The sequence below is a fragment of the Cricetulus griseus genome, chromosome 4, assembly GCF_003668045.3.
Source record: "Cricetulus griseus strain 17A/GY chromosome 4, alternate assembly CriGri-PICRH-1.0, whole genome shotgun sequence".
Taxonomy (NCBI): Eukaryota; Metazoa; Chordata; class Mammalia; order Rodentia; family Cricetidae; genus Cricetulus; species Cricetulus griseus.
The window spans coordinates 167,430,642-167,444,845 of NC_048597.1; the positions used below are offsets into that span (position 1 = coordinate 167,430,642).

Sequence of the window (14,204 nt, forward strand, 5' to 3'; positions counted from 1 at the left end):
GAGGCTTTGAATTACAACTGTCAAGGCCTTCTGTTGAAGTGGAGGGGTAATTTATTGTCCCACCTAGGCCTTAGTGAGAATTGCTGCAGGTGAAAAGGTCACCAGCTGAAGGTGGTACAAGTTGTCTGAAGCAGCCATGACTGGTGCAGTACCTTCTGAAATAGGAATTACACTTCGGGTGCAGTGGTCCTTATTGCTGGAATAAAGCATTCTTGAATGGTAGGTGATGATTTAAAACAGCAGGCTGACTTACAGCAAGCAGTCTCTCCATTTGCCCAGGGCTGTTCATCAGCTACACACTTGAAGCAACATGCATTATAAAGCGACTGACAACTGCCTCTTAGGAAGTTGAGTGTTCACTTCTCAACAGTTCAAATTATTAAATGGGGAAAACTTAAAGAAATAGCTGTATCAAGGAATTAAAATTACACCAGCATTCTTAACAGTACTTAACAGGACCTTTCCCTACTGTGTTGAACATCATTTAACTTCCTATCAAATATCCTTAAGGATGGTTGATATGGCCTAGGAGAAGTTCTTTTAGTACAGAAAGTTATTAGGGAAAACAATCTTTTAATAATTTGAAAATGAACAAAATATAAAATGCCTCAAACATTCAAATGGTTAATGGTTGAAGAATGGTTTACTGTACTGATTGGATTAATGCATGTACACACATGGATTGAAATTAACCACAAAAAGAAGGACCCATTTTAAAAATTAGGAAGACATTAAATGAAGAAATAAAGAGGAGGTCAGAGAGCTGAAATCTACTAAAACCTATTTTAAAGAAAATGTATGCAATTCAGGTGTTTGGGATTTTCTGTTGTTGAGGTTTTTGTTGTTCTTTTTCTGTGTAGATGTTTCAACACAGCTGTCATAAATGTGGAAAGACAGGGATGACCAGCAGATGCTGGATGCTTTTTTCTTTTTAATTGATTCCAATCCTGATGTCACCCAAGCATAAGTACATGTCTGTGAGAAAGTTGACTTTCAACTGGGCATCTAAGATTTTCTATGGTTTTATCACAAATGTGTAATTCAACATAAATTTACATTTGTTCTTATAGTCTGGTATCACCACTTAACTCTAGTTGGATAGCTTTTTTTTTTTAAATCCAATACTACATTTTCAAAACCCATCAATACTTCAAAAGGCTTAAAATTTTTGTTTGAGAATTTCATACATTTATACAATGTGTTGTGGATTCCTCCCCTATCCATCTACCACTTTCCCTCCTAATTTCATGTGCTCTTTTATAAACCTTTTAGGTCCGATTAGGGTTAGAATGGGACACAACAAGTCATTGCATGTATTTACTCATAACAGCTGTGACTGTTTATACAAGATCAGGACAAGATGAAGAAAATCAAAATCCCAGCATGGCTGGGGAAGGAGTTGATGAAACCCAGCCCTAGTTGACACACCACTGACAACTGATGGAAAATAAAGTCAGTTTTCTTCAGGGATGTGGCCCCCAAGAAGCTACCCATCCTCCAGTAGATGGTCCTTCAACCACAGAATCCATATTTAATGATAAAAAAGTAAATTATGAATGTACGAGCTAGCTTAATAGTTGATTAGACATACAAAAGATCAGAAGGACAGAATACACATCCATACCAACTATTTAGACTAAAATATCAGAAGCACAAAGAAATGAGGAATACAAACACTTCATTAAACATGTAACACTGCCAAGTTTGCTAAACACTTAACATTCAGTATCTTTACTGATTTTGTTTATGTATACAGTCAGCTACTGCCACGAGCATGCTATATCAGAAATAAAGGAACACATTTGTGCCTTTCCACAATGTCAGAATTTATTGAGTAACAATAAATTCACAAGGTAGGTCAGTTCAATTGGCAGGAATTTGCCTGATAATTTCACTTTCTTTGTTAATTGGGGCCAAGTCAAACAGATTTTTAATTCCAATTTTATTAACTAATATTAACTCTAAGGTCACACATTACACATCACACAATAAAGATACCTATCTGTATGTAAACATGTAAGTTACAAAATGGCTCAAAAGGGATAGGAAGCAAAAGATTTTATGGAGTTCAAAGAGGCCTGAGAAACGAAAACTTGAAAAGTGACAGGAATGCAAAGGACTCTATGCCAGGAAGGTAATAAGGCAAAGTGAGTGACAAAAGCAGCTGGAGGGGCTGCTGTAACTACAAATCAGAGTTGAGCTGCAGAGCTCAGCACACCTGCTGAGACAAAAGGTACAACCCAGTCAGACAAAGAAGCATATAGGCGCATAGTAAGTCCAGATAGTGAACAGGAAGTCTTGATTTGATCCAGTATTTTCTCATTGTACACCTATTCCTCCATTTTGATATGGTAATGTATATTCTGTATCATTGTTGGAAGTTTTTTCATTTTACAGAGGATTATAATTAAGAGACTTCCTTGGACTCTGTTTTTTAAAATGGTGTTGACACTGTGGAAGACTATGGAACTTCTCAAGTTGAACTAAATGCATTTTATGTTATGGCCACAAGAGAATGGCGGCCAAGGACTAAAATGTGGTGGTTTAAATGAGATGTCACCTATATCTCAGGTGACTAACAGTGTAGTCTTTCTCTGCTTTATATTTTGTGTTATCAATATTCATTCTGCTGTATCTCAAACCCCACAGTCATTTTCCACAGTCCACACCGCTGAGTTGTCCACACTTACTCCTTCTGGGGTTCCCTGTTGGTTCAGGTGCCCATTTGGGATCATGTTCCTTGTACCCAAAAGCTTTCTACAGCATTTGAGCACAGATCTATTGATCATAACTTTCTGAAACTTTTCCCCAAAAACATTTTTATTTTAACTTGGTTTTGTACATTTTCTTGGATATGTCTTCCACCATTCTAAACATATTGTTCCACTGTACTTAGCCTCCAGAGTTCCTCTTATAAAGTCAGCTACCTGACCTGAACATCGGGGAATTCTTGCTCCCCACACTGATAGCTGGAATACCAGCATGGGACTGATCCAGACCCCAGGAACATGGGTTTCTGTGAGGAAACCTCAGAAATCTACAGGACCTCCTGTAGTAGTTCAGTACTTATCCCTAGGATAGGTGTGGACTCTGGGAGCCCATTCTACATAGAGGAATACTCCCTGAGCCAAGACACATGGGGGTGGGCCTAGGCCCTATCCCAAAGGATACGATAGACTTTGATGACACCCTATGGAAGTCCTCACCATCCAGGGGGAGAAGAAAGGATATGTGATAGGTAGGGTTTTAGTTGGGGGGGGGAGGGGAGGACAGGAGGGAGAAGGGACCTGGGATTGTCATGTAAAACAATCTTGTTTCTAATTCAAATAAAAAAATCTGAAAAAACTTAACTACTTGTAAAGATTTTCTATTTCTTCAATTTTCACTATTTTTATTATGCTATATTTAGATGAAATTTATCTTGTATTTTTCCTGCTTGGGACTGAGAAGGTTCCTTAAATCTAACACTTGATTTCTTTTAGCAGTTTGGGGAATTTATATCTTCTAATGCTGCTTTACAATATCCCTAAACCTGTGCATGGATTTCATGTATGTCTCCTCATGCTCTTCTCTCCTCATGCTCTTCTCTTCATTTCTTTCCTTTTTTTGTCTCCCTGGGTTAGCCCTGATAATATCTGCTGTTTTTAGAATCAATTATTGCTAAAGTCCTCAAATGTTTTCCATTGCTGTTGCTAAAACAACCTTTCATTAGGTAGCTCAGGCTAGCCTGAACCTGATACATAGACAGACTAGCCCCAAACTCATGATCCTGTTATCTCATTCTCCATAACTAGCTAATTTAAAATTAGCTACCATAACTAGCTAATTTTCAATTTCTTAATATTAATATCTTCCTGAATTCTTCACTTTCAGAGCACTGTGATCAAAAAAAAAAAAAAAAGTCTGGAGTAGTTGCTGTCATCTGGAGACTATCATCATTGATTTATTACCTTTGGCTTTCTGTGCTGTTTTCTCCTAGTAGTAACAGGATCTGAAGAATGTAAACCTTTTTTGAGACCTTGCATGTTTAATAGGATACTAATCTCTTCTCAATTTTAATGTGTAATTTAGTTAGCCATCATCTCCAGAATAGAAGTTAATTCTCTTTTGAAATTTTGAAGATTAAAAAAATTTATTTGCAGCTTCTAGATATTGAATTCATGGGGCCAACCAATATTAGGGCTTTTTTTTCTCCAAAACTGTGGGCTAAATAAAACTCTTATGCTTAGAAAACATACATCCTCTGATACTATGCAATAGCAACAAAACAAGTCTGGTTGTACAAAGAAATCAAGAACAATATATGGAGTAAATGGAAGGAATAATATTTAAAATGAACCAACATAACTGAAACCAAAATAGAAAAATAAAATTAAGTACAACTATAGTACTACAAAAAATGTTCAAGAGTCAACTTAGGGTGTCTTATATGCTAGGGAAGCATGCAAACAAAAGAAATTACTTCATTACCAGCCTATATTTCATGATTTTAATTAACAGAGATCAATAAGACATAAGTAAAGTCTAAAATGTAAATATAAAAATATATTAGGGCCTAGTTTTTTAAATTATAAATACCCCCCTTTTAATTATAGACAGTCAAATCATGAATAAATAAAAATTTTTAAAACAGTTAACTGAAAATCACTTGCCATTTTTGCGGGAATTCTTTTGCACTGTCGTTGGTGCACAGGGTTGAGCAGGTGTTACATCAGACGTGGCAGAGCCAGTATGATGAGCCTTTACCTTGTCTGCCCAACTGACACCTGTAGGAGCCAGACATGGGGCTGTTACTGTGCCAGGTAAACTCCTATTGAGAAAAGTAAACACATGAAATAAATTAAATATCAAAGTAAAAATTATGAAATCATACGATATAAAAGTCTTTCCTTCCATTACAAGTTTTTATTAATAATAATGTGTGTGAACAAATCATTCTTGATTGAGGCTAAAACTGTTCCTTCTTCTTTGTATACATTTCTTTCATAAACTACAAAATGATGCTTCATAGGCAATATTCAATTTTGGTTCCTTGAAAATGGAGTAACACTATTATCTAAAGTTATTTTCCCCAAATCTTCACACTATCTTATCCACTCCTTCTACAAGTCATTTTAATAGCTCACATTTATCAATAATCTGTGACTACCTAAGTCTGGAATTCTTTTCCTTCATTCATTAAATAATTATGACACAGTGGAAGTAAATTTATGGCAAGAATTACAGATTCCTCATATTTGAGGTCTCAGGGCTGTAAGACCACTAAAGGGCTCAGGTTTTTCATGAGTTCAAGTACAACCTAACAGTGACATCCTTCCTCTCTTATACTCACACAAAGGTGTTCATTCACCTCTTCTGCCACCAAAATTAGGTTCCCTATCTTGGTGCACTGACACAGAAACAGTACTGCTGGCTAGCTGGGATTAGGACTGCTCCCAACCCCCTTTCACCTGTAGTGAAACAGGCAAAGAGAACTCATTGCAAGTAAGGAGACATGATCTTCTTTCCCACCCAACTTTTCCCTTCCCTGCGTCTATGGCTTTGAAGATTCCCAAAATCTTAGTTTTTTTTTTTTTTTTTTAGAAAAAGTGACTCTGTTGTATACGTACTAAATGCTTTACTTACTATTTGAATTTTGAGTTAAAATAATGAACAAAACCCAAGCTTTATAACTAACATTTCAGTTAATAAACACAACCCAAGCAGCATGAAATGTGGTGGGTATATACTAAGGGCAACTTAGTATATATCAGAAAGTAAAAAGAAACAATGCATTTATACAATAATGAACAGGATCACATAGAGAAGAGCATAAGAGCTTTATGTATGTAGGCACTGCCATAGCTAATACTAACAACTTGACAGGATCTAGAATTATCTAGCAGACAACCTTCTGGACATGTCTATGAAGGAGTTCATAGACAGAGTTAACAAGGATGGGAAGACCCACCCAAATGAGGCCAGCACCACTGCATGGGTTGAGGTCCCAGATTGAATAAAAAAGAGAAAGCAAACACGTATTAACATCCATCTCTGTTTCATGACTGCAGACACAATGCAATCGGCCACTTCACATTCCCTGCCATGATAAATTGTGTTCCACCCAACTATATGCCCAAATAAATCCTTCAAAGTTCCCCTAAGTTGCTTTTGCTGGGTATATGATAATGGCCATGAGAAAAAAAATTAATGCATGTATTAAAAGCCTCCAGAACTAAAATAAATCTGCATTATAAAATTCTTGGGAATAAACTAATGAACAGCAATAAAAAGCAATTTTCCTTGTAAACACTTTTTTGTTTTGGAGGACATATTTAGTTCTGTTTGTTATGTATCTTTCCCCATCTGCCTAAGGTCCAAGAATCATAGGATTCTTAAGACCATCAACATTCAACAAAGGAAACACTATCTAGGAACTCCATAAAAGAGATTGAAAGCAAAGTCTAATTCCACTGAACAAAGAATCAGCTTTTACTAAATGCCATCTAGGGTGTCAGGATGCTCAAGATACATGGATATGTCAAAGATCTTGCCTCAAAAATGGTAATAGCAGAGAAAACAGACACTAAACCTAGTACAGTGATGCACATGAGCAGGTGGGAGGCTAAAGAAGAATTACCAATCAAAAGTGACTCTGTGGTATACAGTGTGACCCCTGCCTAAAAAACATTGTAGTACTCAGAAAATGCAATAAAAATACAAGTGTATGCAAGGTAATAATAGGTAAAAAGCTGCTAACTATGAAATGATGGGTGTGATAAGGCAATGTCAAGAATGATCAGTCTTGGGAATCAGAGATGGCTCAGTGGTTAAAAACACTTATTACTCAATCATGAGAACCAGAGTTCAGATTCTAGCACACTAGGTAGCTCACAAATGCCTGTACCTCCAGCTCCAAGGGATCTGATGCACTCTCCTAGCCTTCATGGGCACCTATACATACACTGTGAGCATACTCATATGGACATGCACATACACAAATAAATTTTTAAAAGATTAAGGAATAGGGCTGGAGAGATGGCTCAGAGGTTAAGAGCACTGGCTGCTCTTTCAGAGGTCTTGAGTTCAATTCCCAGCAACCACATGATGGCTCACAGCCATCTATAATGAGATCTGGTGCCCGCTTCTGGCCTGTAGGGATACATGCAGACAGAATACTGTATACATAAAAATAAATAAATATTAAAAAAAAAAGATTAAGCAATAAAGTGATGAAGCAAGCACTTGCCAACCTTCCATTTAAATACACACATTAAGGCTTATATTAAAGAATTAGAATAAAAATATGTGCTTTAAAAGTAAATTTCCCACCCAGGCATGGTAGCACATGCCTATAATATCACTTGAGAGGTGGAGACAGGAGAACCATGAACTCAATGTCATCCTCAGCTAATTAGCAAGTCTGAGACTGCCTTGAAATACCATTTTAGAAGTCATGAAGTTAATGATGATGACAACAGGCACAATAACAATACTACAGAGCATAACACCAATCTGTAGGGCTTCCACGTTTTATTTAAACTATCTAGTTTTCAACAATGAAACAAATGAAAATCATATACACACACATGAAGAAAGAATACACAAAACATTATAGCCCATGTATAGAAAACAGTAACAGAATTTAATAGACATAGTTTTAAAAATCAGTTAGTATCATGTTTAAATAACACCATGCAAAGAATGTCAGCAATGAGAAAATAAACATAAAAGAACAACACAGACAGCCTGGAGTTGAACAATAACTGAAATTTTAAAACAGTTATCAGAAGACTGAAGAGCAAGTTTGAGCTACCAGAGCAAGGCTCAGCAAATTCAAAGAAATGTGAACTGAGATGCTCTCCAAGTTAGCTTCAATGTGGCACAGCCTAGAGCAGCAGTTCTCAATCTGTGAGGGGTGGACAATGCTTTCACAGGGGTCACCTAAGACCATCAGAAAACACAGGCATTTATGACTCATAATAGTAGCAAAATTAGAGTTATGAAGTGGGGGTCATCACAACATAAGGAACTGTATTAAAGGGTCGCAGTGTTAGGAAGGTTGAGAAGCACTGCTTTAACGTTTTGGCAACATGTATAGTACTAGCACTATGAATGCTAGACATTAGGGATGAAGCTTCCAGTTGAGCACCAGCTTGAGTTCTCCACGCTTAATAACATATGAGTATGTAGCATCTCCAGCAATAGGATCTTACAATTGGCATTTGGAAGGCAGATGATGAGCATAACAGTAAGATGATTCCAATGATACACTGCTATACTCACAGATCAGTGCATCACTCAACCTTCATCCAAGAAGCTGCTTCTGATAGCAGATGTTAATTAATATAGAGACCCACAATCTAGACAGTGTGCAGAGTGACTTTGGTGCAATCAATCCTACATGGGTTGCCTTCATCAAACCCCTCCCTTCAAAGCTCAAGGATCAATACAGAATAGGAGGCGGACAAATTGTAAGAGCCTGAGTTGGTGGGTGAATTCAAGGAACAGGGCTGATGCACATATGAACTCACAGAGAACTTGACAACATGCCAAAGATCTACACAAGTTCAAGCCAGACAAAATGCCAGCATGAAGAAGGGTGGAGTGGCACAAAGTCCCACCTCTAGCCAAGAAGATATTTGCAACTGGTAGCTTCTGGGAGAGGTAAAACTGTTTTTCCTTTAGTAAAGTGTTATTTGGTATATTAACCACACTGCAATGGCCGAGAAACATTTAAGGAGATGTTCAACATCCTCAGCCATCAGGGAAATGAAAATCAAAATGACTCTGAAATTCCATCTTACACCTGTCAGAAAAGCTAAGTTCAAAAACACTGATGACAGCTTATATTGGAGCAAGGGGAACACTCCTTCATTGCTAGTAGGGGTGCAAACTTGTACAGCCACTTTGGAAGTCAGTGTGGTGGCCTCTCAGAAAACTGGGCATCAATCTACCACAAGACCTATACCACTTTGGGGCATATAGCCCAAAATATACCACTTTTGGGCATATAGCCAAAGGATGCTCTATCATACCCCAAGGACACTTGCTCAACTATGTTCACAACAGATTTATCTGTAATATCCAGAACCTGCAAACAACCTACTAGATGTCCCTCAACCAAGGAATGGATAAAGAAAATGCGGTACATTTACACAATGGAGTACTACTTAGCTGTTAAAAACAAGGACACCAGGAAATTTGATGGCAAATGGATTGAATTAGAAAAAATCATTCTGGGTAAGGTAACCCAGAACAAGAAAGACAAACATGGCATGTACTCACTCAAAAGTGGATATTAGCTGTAAAATAAAGGCTAACTATGCTACAATCCACAGGCCCAGAGAGACTAGGTAACAAGGAGGATGGGGGAGGGCACATCCAAATCTCCCTGGGAAGGGGAAATAGAAGAGATTTCATGACTTGGGAGAGCAGGTGGGGATGGGAACATGAGCAATGGGGAAGAGTACTGAAAGAGACTACTGGAAAGGGGAAGGGCATTTCAGGGCCAGGTAAAAACCTGACACAAGAGAATCTCCCAGGAATCTACAAGGAAGACCCCAGATTAGACTCCTACAAATAGCAGATACACAGCCTGAACTAGCCATCTCCTGTGACCACATTGGTGCCTAGTTCAACATTCTGTGGGAAACAGATGCAGACCCACAGCCAAACATTAGGCAGAGTTCAGGGAATCCTACAGAAGAGGGGGACACAGGATTGTAGGAACTAGGGGGGTCAAGGACATCACAAGAAAACTCACAAAATCAATGAACCTGGACTCACAGGGGCTCACAGAAACTGAACTGACAACCAGAAAGCCTGCATGGGACTGACCTAGACACTTCACGTGTGTGTGTGTGTGTGTATGTGTGTGTGTGTCTTCACGTGTGTGTGTGTGTGTGTGTGTGTGTCTTCACGTGTGTGTGTGTGTGTGTGTGTGTGTGTGTGTGTGTGTGTGTGTTACAGTTGTGTAGCCTGGTCCTCTTGTAGGACTCCTAACAGTAGGATCAGGATCTCTCTCTCTGACTCTTTTACAGGCTTTTGGGACTCTACTTCTCACCCTGGGTTGCCTGGCCCAGCATTAATACATGAGGAGGTGCTTAGTCTTACTGCAACTTGATATGCCATGTTTTGGTGATACTCATGGGAGACCTGCCCTATTCCAATCAGAAACAGAGGTGGAGAAGAAAGAGGAGAAACCTTGGCTGAGATTTAAAATAAAAAAATATAAAATAATAATTCAGGAAAAGTAATGTTAAGCTTTTAGGGCGAAAATGTTAAAGATAATGACCCAAATAGTAAAATATGTTAGCATGTTTCAAGCTTAATTATTGGTGTCATGATCTAGCCAATTCTTTCATAACCAAAGATCTAATGTATTTTCATTTATTTTGTTATTTTCATTAAAATTATATATTTATATATTATAAGCCTATCAGCAACATTGTTTTATAATTATTTCATACAGAGTTTTGAGATCAGATAAAAGAATAAAGTTAGAGAAATTTCTATATTCTATATTTTATATTTATTTAAATAGTTACAAATTTTAAATTTAATCAGATAATTTTATATATGCACAATATATGATGACCATATCCACTTCTATTTTCCCCCTCTACCTTTCTCCAACTCCCTTCCCCAACATTTTCTTTCTCCAAATTTCATGTCCTTTTGTATAATACCCCACTTTGTGTGATCAGTACTGCTCACATGTGCACGAGCGTAGGGCCATTCACTGAATCATGGGCAACTTACCAATGGCCATAACTTCAAAGAAAAGGAACTATCATTACCCTGCTGCCATCAATTGCCAATACTTCTCAGCTTAAGGATGGGACCTTATACACCCCTTCTCTATCCATACTAGAATTTGGCTGGCTTGATCTTGTGCAGGGAACCACAATAACTATGCATTCATGAATACAATAGCCATGTCAAGTGTCCTGAAGAATAGCATTTTAGAGCATTCCTCCCAGCCCTAAAACTCTTAGCTTCTTTTCTGCCCCCTCTTCTGTGATGTTCCCTGAGTCTTGAGGGCGGAGGACACCGATACAGATGTTCCATTTAGAGTTGAGCACTCATAGTCAATTGTTCTTTTGTGTTTGGATTTGTACAACTTGTACGTGTGCATGTGGGCATGGAGTTCAAAGGTCAATGTCAGGTGTCTTCTTCAGTTATTCTCAGCCTTATTTTTTTCAATCAAGAGTCTGTCACTGAACCTGGAGTTCACTGATTGGATTAGGCTGGCTGACCAATGCACTCCAGGAATATGTTTGTCTCTGTTTACTTGTTTTCTCCTCTTCTGAGAACCTCATATTTATCTGTTAGTGTCTTCATAGTAGCCTATAGGTCATTAGATTCTGTTCATTTTTTTTTGTTCTTTTATCATTCTGTTTTGCAGACTAGGTATCTGTTCTAGTTGTTTCTGCTGCTGTGATAAAATACCGTGACAACAAGCAACTTGAGGAGGAAAGAGTTTACTTGGCTTATACATTACAGCCATTAATGAAGGAAGCCAAGGGAGGACTTGAAGCAAAAAACATGGAGGAATGCTGATTGCTCTCTCTAGCTCAATGGTTCTCAACCTGTGGTTATCAACCCCTTTTGAGTTCAAATGACCCTTTCATAGGGGTCACATATCAGATATCCTGCATATCAGATATCTACATTACAATTCATAACAGAAAAATTAGAGTTATGAAGTAGCAACAAAAATAATTTTATGGCTTGGGGTCACCACAACACAAGGAACTGTATTAAATCGTAACATCATTAGAAAGGTTGAGAACCACTGCTTTAATGTAATCAGTCATACCCAGCTACAAATCCTGAGAGCTACAATAGTGACCTGGCTGCAAGATATGCCCACCAGATACTTTTTAAATTTTACTCAAATTTCAAACATATACACAACGTATGAAAAAATGTTTCCAAATGACTTCCGTCTCTGCCTTACAACTTCCTCCCGTCTCTGACTTACAGCTTTCATGAAGAATATACAAGAATGCAAACTCATAAAATGAAAAGAAACTGTCCAGAATAACTAGCTCTTCATCACTGTGCCCACAGAAAAGCACATCCTATAATACCTGAGCTCAGGAAAAATATGATATCCAATGTGTAAGGCTCTTAATGGGTGCTTTCGGAGTCCTCTTAGGTAAATGAAAAGACACCTACAGATAAAACTTCCCTGGGTCTCAGAGGACTAGTTTATCTAGACTTCTGTTCTCACCTTCTGTCAATTTATGAGTAATAAAGTTACCTTCCCTTGTTTTTTGTGCAAATGCTTGGTTTTACTGATCTCATACTCTAGTAACTTTCTCTCAGATCTAGGAATCTGAGCAGAAATTGGTGAGTTCTTCCCTGGAAATGATACATGATTTCTCCTATATGGGGTTGGTACCCATGAATATGTTTCTCATGGAATACTGGGTTTATAGTACTACAAGTATTTTAAAATAATCTCACCCAAAATTTAAGCTTCTTCTTGCAGTTGATGTTACATTCATTCTATCTGTTGATGGGCTTGGAATCACATGACGTCCTGGAGACATCTTCTTTACTTCCCATGCCAGTGAGGTTGGTCTGACAATTCAGAATACATAGTAGATTACTTTAACAGACAAAAAGGGGAAAACACACTAATCTTTCCTTTGGCTGTTAATGAGCAAAAACATGGTCAAAGCCTGCAACTCTAATTACCAGAAAGGTTCTACACTAACAAGTGAGCAATTGCTGACTATTCACAGTACAGGATTTTCCACACACAGTCAAATAACAGCAAGCACTACTTCTCTCAAAAGGGCCATGGGGTTACAAAAGACATGAGATTCACTGCTTGGTGACTTGACAGAATACATTAGGTAACTCTGGCTGGCCAGGAACATGCTATGTAGACCAGGCTGGCCTGAAACTCAGAAATCCTTCTGCCTCTACCTCTTGAGTACTGAGATTAAAAGTATACTCCACCATATCCAACTGAGATAAACTTGTTATGAATTACAAGCTTCTCCACATACCGAGAAAAAATTAAAGCAATAAGTTTAGGAAAAATTACCAAAACCAAGGAAAACAGTGAGAGTCAAAGGAAGAACATATAAGAAAATACAAACTACTTCTCTACCTCTTAATCACCATAGAATAGAAACACAAAGACACCATTGCTTTTTATTGGAAAACCTAAGTGGTATAAATGACCTTCTGTTCTCTTTATTCCCTGCCCTACAAACAGCTGACAGGACACATATCCTACTGGAATGTTTTTCTGAGCAACATCCTATATTCCTATTCAAAGTCTATCATTCCAGTCAGTCTCCCTATGACTTACTTTCCATGTGATGTACTCATTAGCTATTATACCCTTTACTCAAAAAGAAAGACAAAACAAAACAAAACACAAAACTGATTACTGATAGAAAATTCGGATAAAATATTAGTCAAAAGCCCGAAGATTTGGATAAGTTGTTACCAAATCATCTTTCTGAAAGAAGTTATAGCCCTACAGATGAAGGACATTCATTTCCATTCAGACTTGCCAACACCTGGTATCTTAAAAAAAAAAAAAAAAATTAAGCCAGGCAGTGATGGCAAACACCTTTAATCTCAGCACTTGGGAGGCAGAGGCAGGTGGATCTCTGTGAGTTCAAGGCCAAACTGGTATACAGAGTTAGTTCCAGGACAGTTAAGGCTGTTACACAGAGAACCCCTGTCTAGGAAAACCAAACAAAACAAAAAAATGTTATTGGCAAAATGGTACAACACTGTCTTTCTTTTCTTTTCTTTATTTTTGGGGTTTTTCAAGACAGGGTTTTTCTGTGGCTTTGGAGGCTGTCCTGGAACTAGCTTTTGTAGACCAGGATGGTCTCAAACTCACAGAGATCCACCTGCCTCTGCCTCCCGAGTCCTGGGATTATAGGCATGCACCACCAACACCCAGCTTTTGTTTTCTTTTTAATTGTGTATGCTTATTACTATAACTAGTAAGGATAACATATTATCATCATTTGAATTTTTTCTTTTGGAGTTTACATATTGGTATCTGGCTCACTGTTTCTACTGGAAATTGTGTCATTTCCAAATGATTTAAGAAAGTTTATTACTGCTGCTATCATGGTGCTTTCTTACTGATTTGGAGGTATTCCTTAAATTTTAAGTCTATATATAGGACTATTTTCTTCTTACTAAATCAAGGGAGTCAATATTTTCTTTGGAAGTTT

The 14,204-nt window shown here is 37.7% G+C and overlaps 1 protein-coding gene across 6 annotated transcripts in view; it reads right to left on the reverse strand.

Annotated features, from left to right (window-relative positions):
• Positions 1 to 14,204, reverse strand: part of Scaper (S-phase cyclin A associated protein in the ER) — a 323,341-nt gene that overhangs the window by 266,153 nt on the left and 42,984 nt on the right. For all 6 annotated transcript variants that reach the window (XM_027415034.2, XM_027415035.2, XM_027415032.2 and 3 more), the window contains 2 exons: positions 12,457 to 12,573; positions 4,653 to 4,810 (listed from right to left, as the gene is read on the reverse strand). In XM_027415034.2, the coding sequence (XP_027270835.1) occupies positions 4,653 to 4,810; positions 12,457 to 12,573 (275 nt within the window). The remainder of the gene's footprint in view (positions 1 to 4,652; positions 4,811 to 12,456; positions 12,574 to 14,204) is intronic.